This window comes from Rana temporaria, chromosome 3, assembly GCF_905171775.1.
Source record: "Rana temporaria chromosome 3, aRanTem1.1, whole genome shotgun sequence".
Classification (NCBI taxonomy): Eukaryota; Metazoa; Chordata; class Amphibia; order Anura; family Ranidae; genus Rana; species Rana temporaria.
In genome coordinates this window covers 477,507,999-477,527,949 of record NC_053491.1, presented here as the reverse complement: position 1 = coordinate 477,527,949, position 19,951 = coordinate 477,507,999, and the positions used below count along the sequence as shown (strand labels likewise).

The window sequence follows — 19,951 nt, the reverse complement described above, 5'->3', positions numbered from 1 at the left end:
AGACAGCTGTAATGCATTGGCAGTGATTTGAAAGAAGCGCTGTATAATACAGTGCACTTCCCCGTTCCACGGTGGAGCGCACAGGGCGCCACTCGATGACGTCATTGCATGGTCGTCATAATGCGCTCCAGCGTGAAACTCATTACAGAAAAGGACAGGTATGCGCCTATGCCCACCCAAGGCATTGTGGTTGGCTTGCTGGCTCCTAGGTTTGGCCGGTTAACATGAATCCATTTGGTATCTGGGTCCTGAGGAAGCCATTTGCGGTTGGCGAAACATGGACCGTACAGACAACACCAGATTAATTGGTTCAAGCCTTGTACAGTATGCTTACCACTAGAGTGGAGCGGACACCTGGATGTTCGGGTTTGATGGGTTCGGCCGAACTTTGGAAAAAAGTCCGGGTTCGGGACCCGAACTTGACCCCGAACCCGAACCCCATTGAAGTCAATGGGGACTCAAACTTTTGACTACTAAAATGTCTCTAAAAAAACGAATGAAAAGGGCTAGAGGGTTGCAAATGGCAGCAAAATGTCGGTAAGAGCATGGCAAGTACTCTGCAAATAAATGTGGATCGGGGAATAACTTAAAATAACATAAACAAATAACAATCTTGGATGTTTTTTGAATAGCACAATAGAAGAAAGTATATAAATGGTGTATCTCACAGTAACATATGCAGTGCTAGTGTAATATGCAGAGTATCTCACAGGAACATATGTAGTGCTGCTTGCTGCAATATGCAGAGTATCTCACAGGAACATATACAGTGCTGGTGTAATATGCAGAGTATCTCACAGGAACATATGCAGTGCTGGTGTAATATGCAGAGTATCTCACAGGAACATATACAGTGCTGGTGTAATATGCAGAGTATCTCACAGGAACATATGCAGTGCTGTGTAATATGCAGAGTATCTCACAGGAACATATGCAATGCTGCTGCAATTTGATTTGTGAAGCAGGACTGACTCCTATATATTTCTCTCCCTATAAGAACAAACTGGAACCTTTCCCTAAAGTATCTAATGCAGAGTATCTCACAGGAACATATGCAGTGCTGGTGCAAAATGCAGAGTTTTTTTTTTACAGGAACATATGCAGTGCTGCTGCAATATGCAGAGTATCTCACAGGAACATATGCAGTGCTGGTGTAATATGGAGAGTATCTCACAGGAACATATGCAATGATGCTGCAATTTGATTTGTGAAGCAGGACTGACTCCTATATATTTCTCTCCCTATAAGAACAAACTGGAACCTTTCCCTAAAGTATCTAATGCAGAGTATCTCACAGGAACATATGCAGCACTGGTGTAATATGATTTCTGTAGCAGGACAGTCTGACTCCTATCTAAATCTCTCCCTCAGAACAGATCAGCTGCAGCCTTTCCCTACCCTATCTAAAGCAGAGTGACGTGCTGTGCTGTGTCCCTCTAGCTAATATAGAGGCGGGTCACATGCTGCACTGGCCAATCACAGCCATGCCATTAGTAGGCATGGCTGTGATGGTTTCTTAGTCACAGGAGTAAAACAAATGGTGATTGGCTGCCCTGCAGCCCGCCATTACATTGCCGAACACGAACCCGAACTTACAGCAAATTGTTTGGGTTCGGGTCGGGTACAGTTCGGGTTCGCTCAACCCTACTTACCACACATTGTGCTTTTAATATGTGTGTTATAGTCCACCCCATGTGTGCTGGGAGAGGACACTAGTCTTTTTGGTGATTTTATCATTGTATAATAAACGTTGTTATAATGTTTTAAACATGTCTCCACTCTATGGCTGTTATAGTCCACCTTTGTAGAGTTTAGGAGGGTTGTACTCCGGTAATCACCACATTTCTTCTGATTTTTGGATGAGGTCTTTTCACAAAATTTCCTTTTATCATATATACAGTACTTTATATTTGTTTGCCTAAGTTAACATAGACTGAATTCAATGTTTCAGTCCTTATCATAATACACAGATAAAAAAATGCAAAACCCCCAAAAATTCCCATCGGACATTTTTTTTTGTTTGGTAACCATTAATCTACAGGGTACATTTAAGTATAAACACTAGAGGATTTTTCTTTCTCTGTTATTTATCTCTCTATTGGATTGTTTTACTGATCATTATTTTTTTTTCTCTTTTCACAAATATATAAAAGGCAAGCAACATATCTGTTTATAAAAAGCAACCATTTGGAATTCTGACTCTCCATGTTGATCCAGCTTTGCATACATAAGACTGGTGTCCATGCTTCGGCTATGTTATCTGCTGTAACATAATCGATCCAAGCTAGGTAGGTGAGCAATTTCTTTGTTCCCTTTACACTTCAATACACCTTCCTGCCCAAGCCAATTTTCAGCTTTCAGCGCTGTCGCAATTTGAATGACAATTGCGCGGTCATGCTACACTGTACCCAAACAAAATTTTTATCAAATTTTTATCATTTTGTTCACAGAAATAGATCTTTCTTTTGGTGGTATTTGATCACCTCTGCGATTTTTATTTTTTGCGCAACAACTAAAAAAAGACCGAAAATGTTGAATTTATTTTATTTTGTTCTTTTAATTATTTTTGTAAATAAGTATTCTTCTTCAATTACGGTCACTGATATGGCTGCACTGATGGGCACCGATGAGGTGGCACCAATGAGGTGGCACTAAAGAGGTGGCACTAATGGGCACTGATGATGGTCACTGATAGGCGGCACTGATGGTCACTGATAGGCGGCACTGATGAGCACTGATAGGCAGCGCTGGTATGCGGCACTGATGGGCACTCATAGGCGGCACTGATGGGCAGTCATAGGCAGCACTTATGGGTGGCACTGATAGGTGGCACAGATGGGCACTAGTGGGCACTGATAGGTGGGCACTGATGGGCATGGATGGGCACTGAGAGGTAGCACTGATGGACACTGAGGGGTGGCACTGATACTGATAGTGGCATTGCTGGGCATCACTTTTTGTTCATGTGGTGCCCATGTTGCCAGTCAGTGCCCATTTGTGGGCACTGATTGGCATCTATTGAGAAGATTTTTTAACATGTGGATGACCATGCCCTTCCCTGCTGGTCCTGGTGGCTTCCCTAGTGGTCCAGTGTGGGCATCTGTGGGGGGCTACGCTGATAAATAATCAGCGTATACCCCTCCTGTCAGGAGAGCCGCCAATCGGCTCTCCTCGCGTCTGTAAGACGCAAGTGAGGGAGAGCCGATCAACGGCTCTTCCTGTTTACATTGTAATCAGACGTGATTGGACACGGCTGATCACGTGGTAAAGAGCCTCCGCCGGAGGCTCTTTACCGAGATCGGAGATGTATGGTGTCAGAATGACACCCCGCATCACCGATCGCCACGCTGTGAGCCCCCACTGGCATGTTATCCTGTTGGACATCAATAGACGTCCAGTCAGGATAACTGAACCACTTCCCGGATGTCAATTGTCTATTAGACCGGGCAGGAAGTGGTTAAACGTGTTATTTCCTTAACTTTACTAGAAATGATGAAGCTTTTTATGAATTGCATTTCATCATTCATTGTGGTCGATTTACTAAAACTGGAGAGTGCAAAATCTGGTGCAGCCATGCATGGTAGCCAATCAGCTCCTAACTTCAGCTTCTTCAATTAAGCCCTGGTTCACACTGGGTACGATTTGGAACGATTTGAGATGCGATTTGACATGTCAAATCGCATCTCAAATCGGCGGCAATTGTCGGCAATGGCACTGTCCTAATCAGTGCGACGCCGCATCTGCGATTTCAAAAAGTAGTTCCTGTACTACTTTTTGCGATTTCGGGCCGCGATTTACATTAAATCGCGGCCGAAATCGCGGCAAAATTGCGGCAAAATCGCAGCAGCGGTAATCGATTTTGAATTCGCAGCAGTGTAAACCTAGGCTTAGCTTTGACAAGAAAAAAAAATCCTGAAAGCTGATTGGTTTCTGTGCAGAGCTGCACCCGATTGCGCACTCTCTAGTTTTAGTAGATCAACCCAATTGTCTCATGTTCTCTTTAACCACTTCAGCCCCCGGACCATTTTGCTGGTCAATGACCGGGCCACTTTTTGCTATTCGGCACTGTGTCGATTTAACTGACAATTGCGCGGTCGCGCGACGTGGCTCCCAAACAAAATTGACAACCTTTTTTTCCCACAATAGAGCTTTCTTTTGGTGTTATTTGATCACCTCTGCGGTTTTAATTTCTTGCGCTATAAACAAAAATATAGCGACAATTTTGAAAAAAATTCAATATTTTTTACTTATTGCTATAATAAATATCCCCCAAAAATATATAAAAAACTGTTTTTTTTTCTCAGTTTAGGCCCATACGTATTCTTCTACATATTTTTCTAAAAAAAATCGCAATAAGCGTTTATTGATTGGTTTGCGCAAAAGTTAGAGCGTCTACAAAATAGGGTACAGTTTTATGGCATTTTTATTGTTTTTTTTTACTAATAATGGCAGCGATCAGCAATTTATATTGGTACTGCGACCTTATGGCGGACACTTCGGACACTTTTGACACATTTTTGGGACCATTGGCATTTTTATAGCGATCAGTGCTATAAAAATGCATTGATTACTGTAAAAATGTCACTGGCAGGGAAGGGGTTAACACTAGGGGGCGAGGAAGGGGTTAATTATGTTCCCTAAAGTGTGTTCTAACTGAAGGGGGGGTGAGACTGACTAGGTGAAATGACAGATCGCTGTTCATACATTGTATGAACGCACGATCAGTCTTTTCTCCCCCTGAAAGAACCTTGAGCTGTGTGTTTACACACACAGCTCCCGGTTCTCGCTCTGTGATGAGCAATCGCAGGTGCCCGGTGGTGATCGCGCCTGCCGGGCACTTGCATCAGCACCAGGGGCGAGCAGGGGGCGTGCGTCTCCGGTGCCACACACTCGTCCCTAGTGGCCGCATAGCAACATCACGTTATATTACGTGATTTTGCGCAGTCGAGATGACCTGCCAAAGTAAAACTGCAGTGGGCGGTCGGCAAGTGGTTAATGGACATGTACTATTTGTTTCAAATTTTTTTTTTTTTTTTATTTCGATAATTTCTGAATGAACAAAAACCAGTTTAACAAATTTTCCCAAATATTCATAAATTCAAAAAATCTGAAATTCTTTAATTCAGAAATTCGGAAATTTGAAAATCCAAAAACCCGAAAATTGGAAAATCTGAATTAATAACTAACTAATAACGTAGTGATTACTAACTATTAAAATATAAGTATTGGAATTTCCTTTCAAATTTGGCTGTTAGTAAACAAAATTAATACAAAGTTATGAATTTCCTGAAATATCAAATGGAACAAACGTAACAAATTAAAATAATAACAAATAATAATAATAATAATAATAATAATAATAATAATAATAAAAACTGTTTTATTATTATTATTATTATTATTATTATTAATAATAATTTGTTCCTTTCCATTCGTTTAGATGCGGTATTTGTTATTTTGTATAATTTTTTAACTTCAGATAAATTTGTATTCACTACGTTCACTAACAACCAAATTTTAAAGGAAATTCCAATACCTATAATTTAGTAGTTAGTTAGTTAGTTAGTTAGTTAGTTATAGTTAGTTAGTTATTGTTTAAAATTGTATGATTTTCTTTCCTAGTTTCGGGTTTTCGAATTTATGTATTTACGAATTTTCAAATTTACAAATTGCAATCATAACAAATGACCCTAAACAAAAAAAAAAGATAAAAAAAAAGAAAAAGAAAACGAATGTCTATCCTTCACATACGAATATGGAATCCCTCATTGTTGCTCAGAGGCACTTACCTCCCCCCCAGATCTTTATGCATACCCTCCTCTAGTTTAAAAACTGATTGCAATTTAATACTAATTCTGAGTTTGTTAGATATCAACTAAGTGATTCATCCATATGAAAGACACAATGCAAATACGGTATATAAATCATTGCTGTGCATGTAACATCTGACAAAAAGATCTAAAAATACTGAGGTAGCAGACTTTGTAAACAAATTATATTTGTGTCATTCTCAAAATGTTTGGCCATGGCTGTATATCTGCAATGTGAGTTCTAAGGCACTCTTTTCTTTGATTGTTGGTCTCACCAATTTTGTGATGTCCTTACTGTGCTGCTCACTGTTCTCCTTGTTGGAAGCTCAGACATGAGGAAAGGAAAGCCATGTCTTTACTAGGAATGAGCTCCATGTTCGATTCGAACGTATTTCATTGAAATACGAACAAAACAGGTAGTTTGCGCCAAATTCGAGTGACGCGCCACGGCACATAATTCACTGCGGCATTGCGTGCTGATGATTGGCCAAACATGCACTATGACCCGCATGCTTGGCCAATCACAGCGCGCAAAAAACGGAGAGCCATGATTGGCCAAAACCAGGGTGGCTTTGGCCAATTATGGCTCAGGGCTTTAGTACACGCCCCACACTATAAAAGGCTGCCTGCAGGGCGGCCTTGTGTAGTGTGTTGCGGCGGTGTTAGTGAATAGATCAGTCCTAGAGACAGAAAGAGAGAGACAGTGTCTTTTTTTCTAGATAGATAGAGCAGGCAGGCTAGTCAGTTTAGTTAAAGTTACAGTGTGTAGAGGATATATATACATCCCAGGTGTTGTACATATATTTATACACATCCAGCTCACTCTCTACATTGACAGTATGCCAATTTTTTATATTTTTTTTGCTGTACATACCCCGTACAGCTATTTTCTTCCCCAGCTTCTGGGTAGGGCCTCCTCTGGGAGTGGGCGTTCTTATCCAGCAGGTGATTGACATGATGACAAAAACTACCCCCCCCCCCCCCGTCGCATAAGGAGCGTCATGAGTTGCCGAAAGAAGCCGAGCGGTGAGTCGGCGCTATACGGCGCCTGCGCACCGACGTTCGGCTTCTTTCGGCAACTCGTGACGCTCCCTATGCGACGAGGGGAGGTCGTTTTTGTCATCACGTCAATCACCTGCTGGATAGGAAAATGTGGGAAAATAGCTGTACAAAGGTATGTACAGCGAAAAAAAAAAATTGGCATACTGTCAGTGTAGAGAGTGAGTACCATGTAACTTTTTAGGGTGAACCCCCGCTTTAAGTCAGTAATGAAGAAAAGATCAGTTGCAAGGTGACCATAGGTAATGCTGGTGACTAGTTATTTGCACTCTGACTGCCTCCTTGGGTACAATTTTAAAAATGTAGGGCCAGATTCTCGTAGAATGGCGTATCAATGCGTCATTGGTTTTGACGTGAACGTAAATGACGTCCAGCCCCATTCACAGACGACTTACGCAAACGACGTAACTTTTTAAAATTTTGACGCGGGAACGACGGCCATACTTAACATTGGCTGCGCCTCATATAGCAGGGGCAACTCTACGCTGGGAAAAGCCTAACTTAAATGTCGTAACTTTACTGCGTTGGCCGTGCGTACGTTCGGGAATTCGCGTATCTAGCTAATTTGCATACTCAACAGGGAATCCGACGGAGGCGCCACCTAGCGGTCAAAAAAAAATTGCAGTTAAGATCCGACAGCATAAGAGACTTACGCCTGTCAGATCTAATAGATATATATGCGTAACTGATTCTAAGAATCAGTCGCACAGATACGACAGCTCAGATTAGGACTTACGACGGCGTACATGGCGTCCTTTGAGAATCTGGGCCGTAATGTCTTCTAAAATCTTATATGACATTTTTGAAATGGTTCATATAATGGTTTACTAACTCTTTTTCTATGTCATCATAGGAAATCATGGAGGTGAACCAAACAACAATAACACAATTCCTTCTTTTGGGATTTCAGTACGACAATAACCTAAAACCTTATCTGTTTCTCATCTTTCTGGTGGCATTCACTTTGACAATATTTGGAAACCTGATTATCATTATGTTGGTGGTGAGATCCGAAGCTTTGAAATCTCCTATGTACTTTTTCCTCAGTCACCTGTCCTTCTCTGACATTTTGCTGTCATCAACTATCACTCCAAAAATGCTGGACATTGTGAAAAATGAAGGAGGTTTCATAAATGTTTCTGACTGCATTGCTCAACTTTTCTTCTATAGTGGCACTACGACAGCTGAGTGCCTCCTTCTCACAGTGATGTCCTATGATCGATATCTGGCTATCTGCAAACCTTTACACTACCACTCCATCATGAACTTCAAACTTCAACTACTTCTAGCCATCTGGCCCTGGGTCATAGGTTTTTTGGTAGCATTATTATTAATTATGTTTGTGTGTAATTATAAATTCTGTGGTCCTTATATCATGGACCATTATTTATGTGACCTGGCTCCGATTCTAGAGTTGACCTGTTCTGATCATTCTGTGTTGGACATTGTTGACTTTGTCTTAACTATCCCTTTTATAATTTTTCCATTATTTTTTATAATGTTCACATATGTCTCCATTTTTCTCAACATCCTTAAGATTTCCTCGTCTGTTGGCAGAAAAAAGGCCTTCTCAACCTGCAGTTCCCATTTAATTGTGGTAAGCATGTACTATGGTACTTTGATGAATGTCTATATGATTCCCTCCAAAATTTCCTCCTACAACATTAAAAAGCTGGTGGCTCCATTGTACACCACAGGAACTCCTTTATTAAATCCGATAATTTATAGTTTGAGGAACCAAGAAATACAATTTGCATTGAACAAATGCATCTTTATTTATACAAAAAGACATGGTTTAGCTTTTTAACACCTAAGCTGAATCATACCTTTGAGTCATATGGCTATCTTGGGAACATTTTTAAAGGACAGCAATATGTACACATGTGTGTTTATTGGGTACAATTGCTTGATAACACAAATTGCTAATCAGCCAATCACATGGTAGAGACTCAATGCATTAAAAGGGGTTGTAAAGGTATTTTTTTCCTAAATAGCTTCCTTTACCTTAGTGCAGTCCTCCTTCACTTACCTCATCCTTCGATTTTGCTTTTAAATGTTCTTATTTCTTCTGAGAAATCCTCACTTCCTGTTTTTCTGTCTTTAAGAGCCGGTTCACACTGGGGCGGCACGACTTCGGGGGCGACTCGGCCAGGCGACCTGAAGACGACTTCTAAGGCGACTTGCAAAATAACTTCTGTAAAGAAGTCAATGCAAATCGCCCCGAGTCGCCCCCAAAGTCGTACAAGAACCTTTTTCTAAGTCAGAGCGACTTGCGTCGCTCCTATTAGAACGGTTCTATTGACTACAATGGGACGCGACTTGTCAGGCGGCTGTGTCGCCTGACGAGTTGCCCCAGTGTGAACCGGGTCTAACTCACCACCGTAATGCAAGGCTTTCATCCTGATTGATTGATTGATTTAATGGATTTATAATGCGCCAAATACTGACCCGTCAGGGCAGTGTCTAAGCGCAGAAAACATAACTGTAAATAGATAAATCAAGTCAGGGAGGGAAAGAAATAGAAGGAAAAGAAAAAAGGAGAGCAAAAAAAAAACTAAAAAACAAATCACCAAGGAACAACAGGGAGAACTAACATGACTCAGCCTGCTTTTCCCTCATAAAAACACGTTTTTAGCCTTTTACAAAAGGCCATAATAGAGGGGAGAGACCGAATGGAAACAGGGAGACTATTCCATAGAGCCGTTGCTCTCACAGAAAAGCGTCTGCCCCCAAAGGTAAGCAAACGGGCAGATGGGCAAGTGACACGAGGTTAGTGATCTGAGTCCTCGTGCAGGGGTATATTGCGTTATCAAGGAATTCAGATATTGCGGGCCCGTCCCATGATAAGCGCGATAGGTGAGACAAAGAGCCTTAAACTCAACGCGATCTACCACAGTGAGCCAGTGCAGTGATCGCAGGGTAGGGGTAATATGCTCCCGCCTATTTAGGCCGGAGATTAGTCTAGCGGCCTGGTTCTGGACGAGCTGGATTTTCCTCAGCCACTTTAGAGGCATACCCAATTACACAATATTGTTAAAGTCAATCCGGGAGTTGACAAGAGATTGAACCAAGACTTTCCGGTGGTACTGAGAAAACAGATTTTTGACCTTTCTCAGACACCTGATGTAATACAGTGCGTTGCGGATACATTGATTGACTTGGGGTATCCAATTCAGATTACAGTCAAAAATTGTCCCCAGGACGCGGACTTGATTCACTGGAACAGGACACGGCCCAAGGCTCGTGGGCCATTTTCCCAGAAAGACAGCTGGATCAATACGTCCAGAGATGAGAATTTCTGTCTTTTTAGCATTTAGACTAAGGGAATTGTGATCCATCCACTGTTTGATGTCTAATAGACAGGAAGCAAGCTGCAGACCAGGAGCAGGGTTGGATAGGCTGTCGACGACCAACTGGACATCGTCTGCATACAACCGATTAAACACCGCATGGGTGTCCAGCAGACTCGCAAGCGGCCGAAGATACACGTTAAACAGCCATGGCAACAGGGCCGAGCCCTGAGGCACCCCACAACTCAGGGTGCTGATGGCAGATAGGAAAGGACCGGTTTTAACCTGAAAGGTCCTGTGGGTGAGAAAGTCTGAAAGCCAGTGTGAAGCAGAGCCGGTAATGTGAAACTCGTCCCGAAGCCTGGCAATCAACATAGCGTGGTCTACAGTGTCACTGGCCGCGGAGAGGTCAAGGAGCACCAAGGCAGCCGCTCCCCCCGCGTCCCTGACTCCGAGCAGCTTCTCTCTGGTAGAAAGGACCGTGAGCTCAATCCCACGGCCCGGACGGAAACCGCACTGCGAGTCGTGAAACAGACCTGTTGTCTCCGAGTACGATTGAAGTTGGAGAAAATTTTTGTATTCAACCAGTTTGGCCAGGAAACCTATAGCAGAAATGGGTCTGTAGTTAGAAAGACAGCCAGGGTCCAAGTTGGGCTTTTTTAAAATTGGTTTAATAATAGCATGTTTCCAGCGGGCCGGAAACACGCCATGAGTTAGGGAAAGATTGACAAGTATCAGGAGGTCGTTCACAACCAGCTCTGCATTCTTCTTCAAGAGCTAGGCTGGACAGATGTCACCATGGAAGTAGGAGGCCTTAATTTTTGCCATAGATTTTAGAAGATGTTCCCGGCTGACCTTACTATGTTCCCTGACGACAGGGAATTAGGCACTGAAGAATTTGGTTTGGGGGGGCAAGTGATTGATTTCTGTGAGTCAGTCCCTGAGAGTGACAGGGGGTCGGTCGAGGGTTGGGGATATTCCAAGGGAGTTAGTTGTCCTATGCCTAAGCGTATGTCGGATACTTTAGTAACGAAAGTATTAAGTAGATTGTTGCACAGAGCTTGCGAATGAGGTATATTCACCTGGCTCTGCGTAGGGGAGAATAAGGTTTTAACTATTTTAAAAAGTGCCAAAGCACTATTGTCGGCGTTATCAATAAGATCGCCATAATGGGACCTTTTTTGACGTTTTAAGGCCTGTGTATAAGCTCGGCATTGAATTCTATACTGCCTCTTGTCAGCCGAGTTTTTGGTCTTATACCAATGGCGTTCTAGTGCCCGACATTTCCTTTTAATGGTAGACGAGGAGGGACAGTACCAGGGTTGGTTTTTGCCAGCCCTGTGGCGATTTTTAGACATTATTAAAGGAGCAACAATGTCCAAAATTGTATTTAATTTAAGTTCCCACGCGTCTAATTTGGCTTCGAGGGCAGAAAGACTCTTTTCAAAGGAGCCCAGATCTACATCCTCGGGATCGATATTTACACATGAATGAAAAGCTTCTGTAAATGCCAGGGTTTTGATGTCATGTAACTTCCTATAAGGTTCAGTTACCGCCATTGGTGGGCCACGGGGATTACCTTTTGGTATTTCATAGTTAAGATTGGCTGACAAGAAAAAGTGGTCGGACCAAATCACCTGTTTTGAAAGAGTATTACATATCAGATTATTAGAACAAAATATGGCATCCAGCTGATGTCCCTTATCATGAGTTGGCCCAGAAACGGTTTGCAGAAGACCCAGGGATTCCATGTCTGCCAATACTTCTTGTCCCAATTTATCATGTTCTACATTTAACCAAATATTAAAATCCCCCATTAGAATGAAAAAGTCAAATAAAGTTAGGCAGTGTAGAGCAAAAGCTGAGAGCTCATTCGCAAAGGAGCTATCATAGCCTGGTGGACGGTAGACCACTGCAAGCAAGATGGAGAAGTTATTGTCTAGGTTACATCAGGTGAGGAGGTGCTCAAATGACTTAAAAGGTGCTGAAGAAACTTCTATACATGTTAAGTCCTCATTATAAATCACAGCCACCCCCCCTTTTTTGACTGGTCTACATTTAGCTAAAATCTTGTAATTCTCAGGCATGAGCTCGTCCAGGTGAACCAGCCCTCCTGGGGAGAACCAGGTTTCGGTCAGGGCCATCAGGTTGAGGTCATTTTCAATAATTAAGTCATGAATCTGTGATGCATTCTTGTATGCTGATCAAGCATTGATCAGTCCCACCCGTGGAAGGTCGACCAAAGAATGTTTTTTTTTGGCAGGGTGTCTGAAAATCCTGTTAGACAGGCAAACATTCTTAACCTTATTAGAAATGGTACAGTCCACATGATCTAGTTGAGTCAGTTGCATCTTTCTGTAAAAACGGTGAGGTGCCGTCAGCTCTGAAGATGGTGTCCTTAAGGCGTGGACCATGTGGGGCTGCAATAGGCCAGCATAGCATGCCGAGACCGTGCCCGACCGGACCCAGCAGGGTGCCGCCGCCATGTAAATACTTCCTGGGTGGTCAGGTGATCGCTAGGCTCCTCCCCTGCTCGTCGCACTCTCACAGTGTCAGGCAGAGGTGCCACAGATGGAAGGCGATCAAATAAGCAGTCCACAAAAGGCAGGTCAGCAGACAGGTGAGTAGAGGCACAGGTTTTAAAAGCACAGTGAAAGGTAAATGTCTTATCTGGCCCAGCAGGGTGCCGCCGCCATGTAAATACTTCCTGGATGGTCAGGTGATCGCTAGGCTCCTCAGCCGCTCGTCGCACTCTCACAGCGTCAGGCGGAGATGATCAGCAGATGCCACAGATGGAAGGCGATCAAATAAGCAGTCCACAAAAGGCAGGTCAGCAGACAGGTGAGTAGAGGCACATGTTTTAAAAGCACAGTGAAAGGTAAATGTCTTATCTGGCCCAGCAGGGTGCCGCCACAATGTAAATACTTCCTGGATGGTCAGGTGATCGCTAGGCACCTCCCCCGCTCGTCGCACTCTCACATCGTCAGGTGGAGATGATCAGCAGGTGCCACAGATGAAAGGCGATCAAATAAGCAGTCCACAAAAGGCAGGTCAGCAGACAGGTGAGTAGAGGCACAGGTTTTAAAAGCACAGTGAAAGGTAAATGTCTTATCTGGCCCAGCAGGGTGCCGCCGCCATGTAAATACTTCCTGGATGGTCAGGTGATCGCTAGGCTCCTCCCCCGCTCATCGCACTCTCACAGCGTCAGGCGGAGATGATCAGCAGGTGCCACAGATGGAAGGCGATCAAATAAGCAGTCCACAAAAGGCAGGTCAGCAGACAGGTGAGTAGAGGCACAGGTTTGAAAAGCACAGTGAAAGGTAAATGTCTTATCTGGCCCAGCAGGGTGCCGCCGCCATGTAAATACTTCCTGGATGGTCAGGTGATTGCTAGGCTCCTCCCCCGCTCGTCGCACTCTCACAGCGTCAGGCGGAGATGATCAGCAGGTGCCACAGATGGAAGGCGATCAAATAAGCCTGGTGTGGAGAAAGCCTCTTGAGGGGGGAGGGGGCGAGCAGGCAAGTCAGGACACTCTCTACTTTGCAGATAGAGAAAGGAGCTGTGTGTTAGTGAGTGTCCTGACAATCCTGCTCGCCCCCTACCCCCTCAAGAGGCTTTCTCCACACCAGGAAGAAAGCCTTGTATTACGGTGGCGAGTTAGAGACAGAAGAACAGGAAGTGAGCATTTCTCAGAAGAAATAAGGACATTTAAAAGCAAAATGGAAGGATGAGGTAAGTGAAGGATGACTGCACTAAGGTAAAGGAAGCTATTTAGGGAAATCAAAATGGGGGCAAGTAGGGAGGAGGGGGCAGCGGCTGAAACTGCACCCGAAATATCCCCACTCAAAGGGATTTCCTGGACTATATCGGTACTGGTAATGACAAGATACAATGTAATATATATAAAAAAAGATTTATTGGAAATACATTTATTCCTTTACAACCCCTTTGAGCCATCTAGATGTGGTGAAGTTGACCTGCTAAAGTTCAAAATGAGCATTAGAATGAGGAAGAAAGGTGATTTAAGTGACTTTTAACGTGGTATGATTCTTGGTGCTAGACGGCTGCTTTGAGTATTTCAAAACGTGCTGATCTACTGGGATTTTCACAAAACAACCATCTCTAAGTTTTACATAGAATGGTCCAAAAAAGAAAATAATATCCAGTGAGCTGCAGTTGTGTGCATGATTCCATTTTACCATTTTTTTCTTTCCATTGGTACATGTTTACTAGGGGAGTGTCCATCCTCCATTCTCTTTTTGACACCCCCTTGACTATTAGCCCAAAAAATGGGCATTTCTAATTTGACAGATACAGCTTCCGTGGATTTCAATGGGGTTTGGGTTCAAGATTCTCTAATGTTCGCTGCACCCTGCTTGGACCGAACCCAAGGCAGTTTGGCTCATCCCTAATAACCGTTCTTAAAGAACAAGTAAACCCTGATGGGGTTTACTTCATGTATGTCTCCCTGCAAAGGTAAAGCATAATGGGCTACTATGCATCGCATAGTAGCCCATTATGTGACACTTACCTGCAGGAGAAGCCCGCAATGTCCTTGTCTTCCTCCATGGCAGCGAGCGGGCATCTTCACCCCTCTTCACCCTGGGGTCCGCAAACGCCAGCTCTGTGACTGGCCGGAGTCGCACGCTGGAGCCGCCTTTAACGGCATGACCCCGGCTTGAAACGGCACAGTGTGCCCTTTCAAGACGGCACATGCGCCGTTGAAGGTGTCGCTTAGAGAAATTGCAAATATCTCTGAGACCGTGTAGGTCTCAGGCCCCGTACACACGAGAGGATCTATCCGCTGTAATTGATCTGCGGATCAGTTCCAGCGAATAGATCCGCTGGTGTGTACAACCCAGCGTATATTTGTCCGCGGATTTTTTTCGGGCCGACCGATTTCCAGCGGATAAAAATTTCTTAGCATGCTAAGAAATCTATCCGCTGGACTCGGCTCCAGCGGATCGATCCGCTGGTCTGTACAGACTCACCGGATTGATCCGTCCGAACCCATTCCTCGCATGCGTCGTAATGATTCGACGCATGCGTGGAATTCCTTATATGACAGCGTCGCGCACGTCGCCGCGACACGTCATTGCGATGGGAATTCGGCGCGGATTTCGATCCGATGGTATGTACACTCCATCGGATCAAAATCCTCAGAGGATTTATCCGCGGAAACGGTCCGGAGGACCGTATCCGCGGATAAATCCTCTCGTGTGTACCCGGCATCAGAGATATTGCAATCACCTACAGGTAAGCCTTAATCTAGGCTAACCTGTAGGTGTAACTTGTCCCTGAGTGTTTACAACCAGGGCCGTCTTAATAGCATCATGGGCCCCTGGGCAAAGTAATGCTATGGGGCCCCTGCAATGGAGAAAGTGCAGGTAAACAGAAATCAAGTAGGTAGGAGGTAGGGGATATCTAGGGTGAAGAGGGGTCAGAGTGCTGGGGGGACATCTGGGATGTAGAGGGGCAGCCCGGGCTCAAGGACAAGCTGCTTTGGGGAAAGGACAGGGGCCCCCAATTCAGCTGGGGCCCCTGGACAGTGCCCAGGTGTGCCCTCTCATTAAAACAGCCCTGTTTACAACCACTTTAATGGCAAACCAACGATTAAATCATTGTATCTTTCAAAGTACAAAACTCATCCATCAATCTGAAAAAGGATCCTTGTGACTTAAAAAAAAAAAGGAGTTCCCGTAATCAATTTTTTTGCTCTTCTGGGAATGTTTTCTGCAAGACTTTGAAGTGTGGCTATGGGAATCTATGCTCGTCTAGCCAAAACAGCATTTGTGATCTTGAGTACTGATGTAGGGAATGAGGACCTAGTTTTCAATCAGCACTCATATTTATCCCAAAAGGATAGCTTTAAAGGAGTTGTAAAGGAAAAAAAATGTTTGCCTAAAATTAATGTCTGCAAGGTAGACAGACATAATAGTCTAATAATTTTGTTAAAAAACAAGTAAATACCTATTAAATTCATTCATCTATATCATCTCCGGCATTCTAGTTTCTGTTCTCTCATTCACTTCCTGGTTTGCATTGCTCGTTCATGTAAGAACTACATTTCCCAGTATGAGTTGCGGCACGCCCAGTAATTCACACCTCCTTGAAATCTCTAACATGTAGAGAGCGTCCTGCCGCAACGATGTAGTTCCCAGGAGGGGGTGAGCACGTTACTGACCACCGCAGTAAACCTTCCCGTCACGGTGGTCAGTAAAATCAGACAAACAGGAAGTGAACAGAACAGAGAAGAAATAGAGCAACTTCTGAGCAAAAACGAACAATGAGGAAGTGAAAAGAGGAATGTCTGCAGGTAAAGGATGCTTATTATGAAAAAAATGTTTTCCTTTACAACCCCTTTAAGCTTTAGGTGCAGGCCATTTGGATTCCTCCATTACCCAACTGATTAAATCATATCTTTATCTTTATGGAGTTTACAAACAAGGGCAAATTCATAAATTAGATATTATCTTCAAACCATGGAGTTAAAGGGGTTGTAAAGGTTTGTTTTTTATTTTCTAAATAGGTTCCTTTAACCACTTGCTTACTGGGCACATATACCCCCCTCCTGCCCAGGTGAAATTTCAGCTTTCGGCACTGCATCGCTTTAACTAACAATTGCGCGGTCATGCGACGTGGCTCCCAAACAAAATTGACGTCCTTTTTTCCCCACAAGTAGAGCTTTCTTTTGGTGGTATTTGATCGCCTGTGCGGTTTTTATTTTTTGCGCTATAAACAAAAAAGTGAGACAATTTTGAAAAAAATACAATATTTTTTACTTCTTGCTATAATAAATATCCCAATTAAAAAAAAAAAAAACATTTTTTTTTCTCAGTTTAGGCCGATACGTATTCTTCTACATATTTTTGGTAAAAAAAAAAAAAAATCGCAATAAGCGACTGGTTTGCGCAAAAGTTATAGCGCTTACAAAATAGGGGACAGAATTATTATTTTTAAATTTTTTTTTTTTACTAGAAATGGCGGCGATCTGCGATTTTTAATGGGACTGCGGCGTTATGGCGGACACATCGGACACATTTTTGGCGCCATTCACATTTATACTGCGATCAGTGCTATAAATATGCACTAATTACAGTATAAATGTGACTGGCATTGAAGGGGTTAACACTAGGGGGTGAGGAAGGGGTTAAATGTGTGTCATATATAGTGTTCTAACTGTAGGTGGAGGGGGGGGTGACTGGGGGGGGTGACCGATCTGTGTCTCTATGTACAAGAGACACAGATCCGTCTCCTCTCCAGAGACAGCACCGCTGTCTCTGTGTAAAACGGCAATGAGAGATGATCTCATATGTTTACATATGAGATCATCTCTCATTGGCCGCACAGATCGCATCGCGAACGGCCACTCTGATTGGCCGTTCGCGGCGATCTGTAATTGGCTGTGTCCGAGGGACACGGCCAACACAGATTTTCCCCGCAGCGCGCTCTAGAGCGCGCGCGGGGACCGCCCTAAGGGGCGGACGTCAATTGACGGCAGTTTGGAGATTGGGATCCGCACTGTAGCCGTCAATTGACGGCAGGCGGATCCCAAGTGGTTAAGCTAGTGCATTGTTGGTTCACTTACCTTTTCCTTTGATTTCCCTTCTAAATGTTTTTTTTTTCTTTGTCTGAATTTCTCACTTCCTGTTCCTCCTCAGTAAGCTTGCCCCCATCATCCGAGCCGTTCTGGCTGGGGGTTAGTCAGCCTGCCTGCCCCCTCCCTTGGGACTGCATCCCTGCGGGGAGACTTTGCGAATACTGTGCTCGCCGCTCTGCGCTACGTCGGCGTAGTGTATATTCGATACGCTACACCGGCATAACTATGCGCCAAGGTATGTGAATCCAGGACAAGAAATTTTGCGCAAACCAATCAATAAACGCTTATTGCGATTTTTTTACCAAAATAATGTAGAAGAATACGTATAGGCCTAAACTGATGGAAAAAAAATGTAATATCATTTTTGAGGATATTTATTATAGCAAAAAGTAAAAAATATAGATTTTTTTTCAAAATTGTGGCATTTTTTTTTGTTTATAGCGCAACGTCGCATGACCGCGCAATTGTCAATTAAAGCGACGCAGTGGTGAATCGCAAAAAGTGGCCTGGTGTTTGGCCAGCGAAATGGTCCAGGCCTGAAGAGGTTAATAGCCAGCTAATGATTCAACTCACTAAAATACATGCAAAAGTGAAGAAACAATCGTATTGTTATGTTGTTTCAAGAGCTTCCTCAAATTTTTCTTGACTATTCCATTTTAATTTTAATCTTGATCAGTGCCAAAAGAAGTGCCGTATAATTCGCTGCCATCTGAATTTAGGTTTGGAAAAATAAGTATTTCCTTTTGCTATGTTTTCATTGCTACACATACAGTCCATATCATAGATGAAGTGTTATTTTCAGCATTGTGCCTACAATTGTATAGTCCTGTGGACTAGGGTGAAACACAATATTCATTGCCAAAGAACGTTCACCACCTACAAACATTTCTACTTTATTTTTAATTTTTGTTTTCTTGTATTATCATTCTTTTATTCTTTGGCTAGAATGGAGAGAAAAGAATGGAACTTTGGTATGTCAGTGTCCTTAGAGCTGTAATGAAAACTGTTTTGTGACACATTTGTTAACTAGTATAATTATTGAAAATGTTGTGTTTTTATTTTATGTTTTGTTATTTTTACTCTAACTGGTTTACAGTTTTACTAAACCCAAAAATCTGAAAATATTTAACCCCCACGCAGTGGCCGCAGCTTATACATCTTCTTTTTACAATAAAATACTGCCCCTATATACCTTTTTGGCTGATCTGTATATCACGGTCACGTGATAAACTGCAAGGTCCGCCCGAGTGCTGAGTGGTTCAGGTAGGAGGAGATTTCCACTACAGCCTCATGTTATGGGAAGCGGATCATCCATGAATAAAGATGTGACATGCCACCCATTGTGTTATTTTTTAATTACTGGGCATTGAGGAGGAGGGAGGGACTGGCCTGTCTTTTGAGGATCTGTGGGCCAAATTCACAAAACAGATACGACGGCGTATCTCCTGGTACGCCGTCGTATCTCTGTGATCCGCCCGTCCTAACTATGCGGCTGATTCATAGAATCAGTTATGCATAGATAGCCCTAAGATCTTAGGCTGCAATTCTAGGCCGGCCGCTAGGTGGCGAGGCCATTGCGGTCGGCGTAGAATATGCAAATGACTAGTTACGGCGATTCACAAACATCCGCGTTACCCCTCGCTCTAACTTGTTTCCGTCGAGATACGCCGCGTAAAATTAGGGCTGAGCCCTAGGTGTTCTAAGCCATGTTAAGTATGGCCGTCGTTCCCGCGTCGAAATTTAAAAAATCACGTCGTTTGCGTAAGTCGTCCGTGAATGGCGCTGGATGCCATTTACGTTAACGTCTAAACAAATGACGTCCGTGCGACGTCATTTAGCGCAATGCACGTCGGGTAATTTTCCCGACGGAGCATGCTCAGTACGTTCGGGGCGGGAACGCGCCTAATTTAAATGGTGCCCGCCCCATTTGAATTAGGCGGGCTTGCGCCGAGCGGATTTACGTTACACCGCCGCAAGTTTACAGGTAAGAGCTGTGTGAATCAGGCACTTACGCTGTAAACCTGCGGCGGTGTAACGTAAATCAGGGGAGCAACGTAATTGTACCTGAATCTGGCCCTGTATGCATGCCCATATGTGTGATTCCATTATCATGTGACCTGAACCAGCTCAACTCAAACAGAAAATATTCTCTCCAGCAATAAAGACCAAACTGAGCATGTGCAGGAGGACTA

The 19,951-nt window shown here is 43.6% G+C and overlaps 1 protein-coding gene across 1 annotated transcript; it reads left to right on the top strand.

Annotated features, from left to right (window-relative positions):
* Positions 1 to 7,728: 7,728 nt before the first annotated feature.
* LOC120930755 (olfactory receptor 6B1-like) lies at positions 7,729 to 8,676 on the top strand. The gene has a single exon (XM_040341928.1). It carries the CDS (start codon positions 7,729 to 7,731, stop codon positions 8,674 to 8,676), a length of 948 nt encoding a protein of 315 aa, XP_040197862.1.
* Positions 8,677 to 19,951: the final 11,275 nt, after the last annotated feature.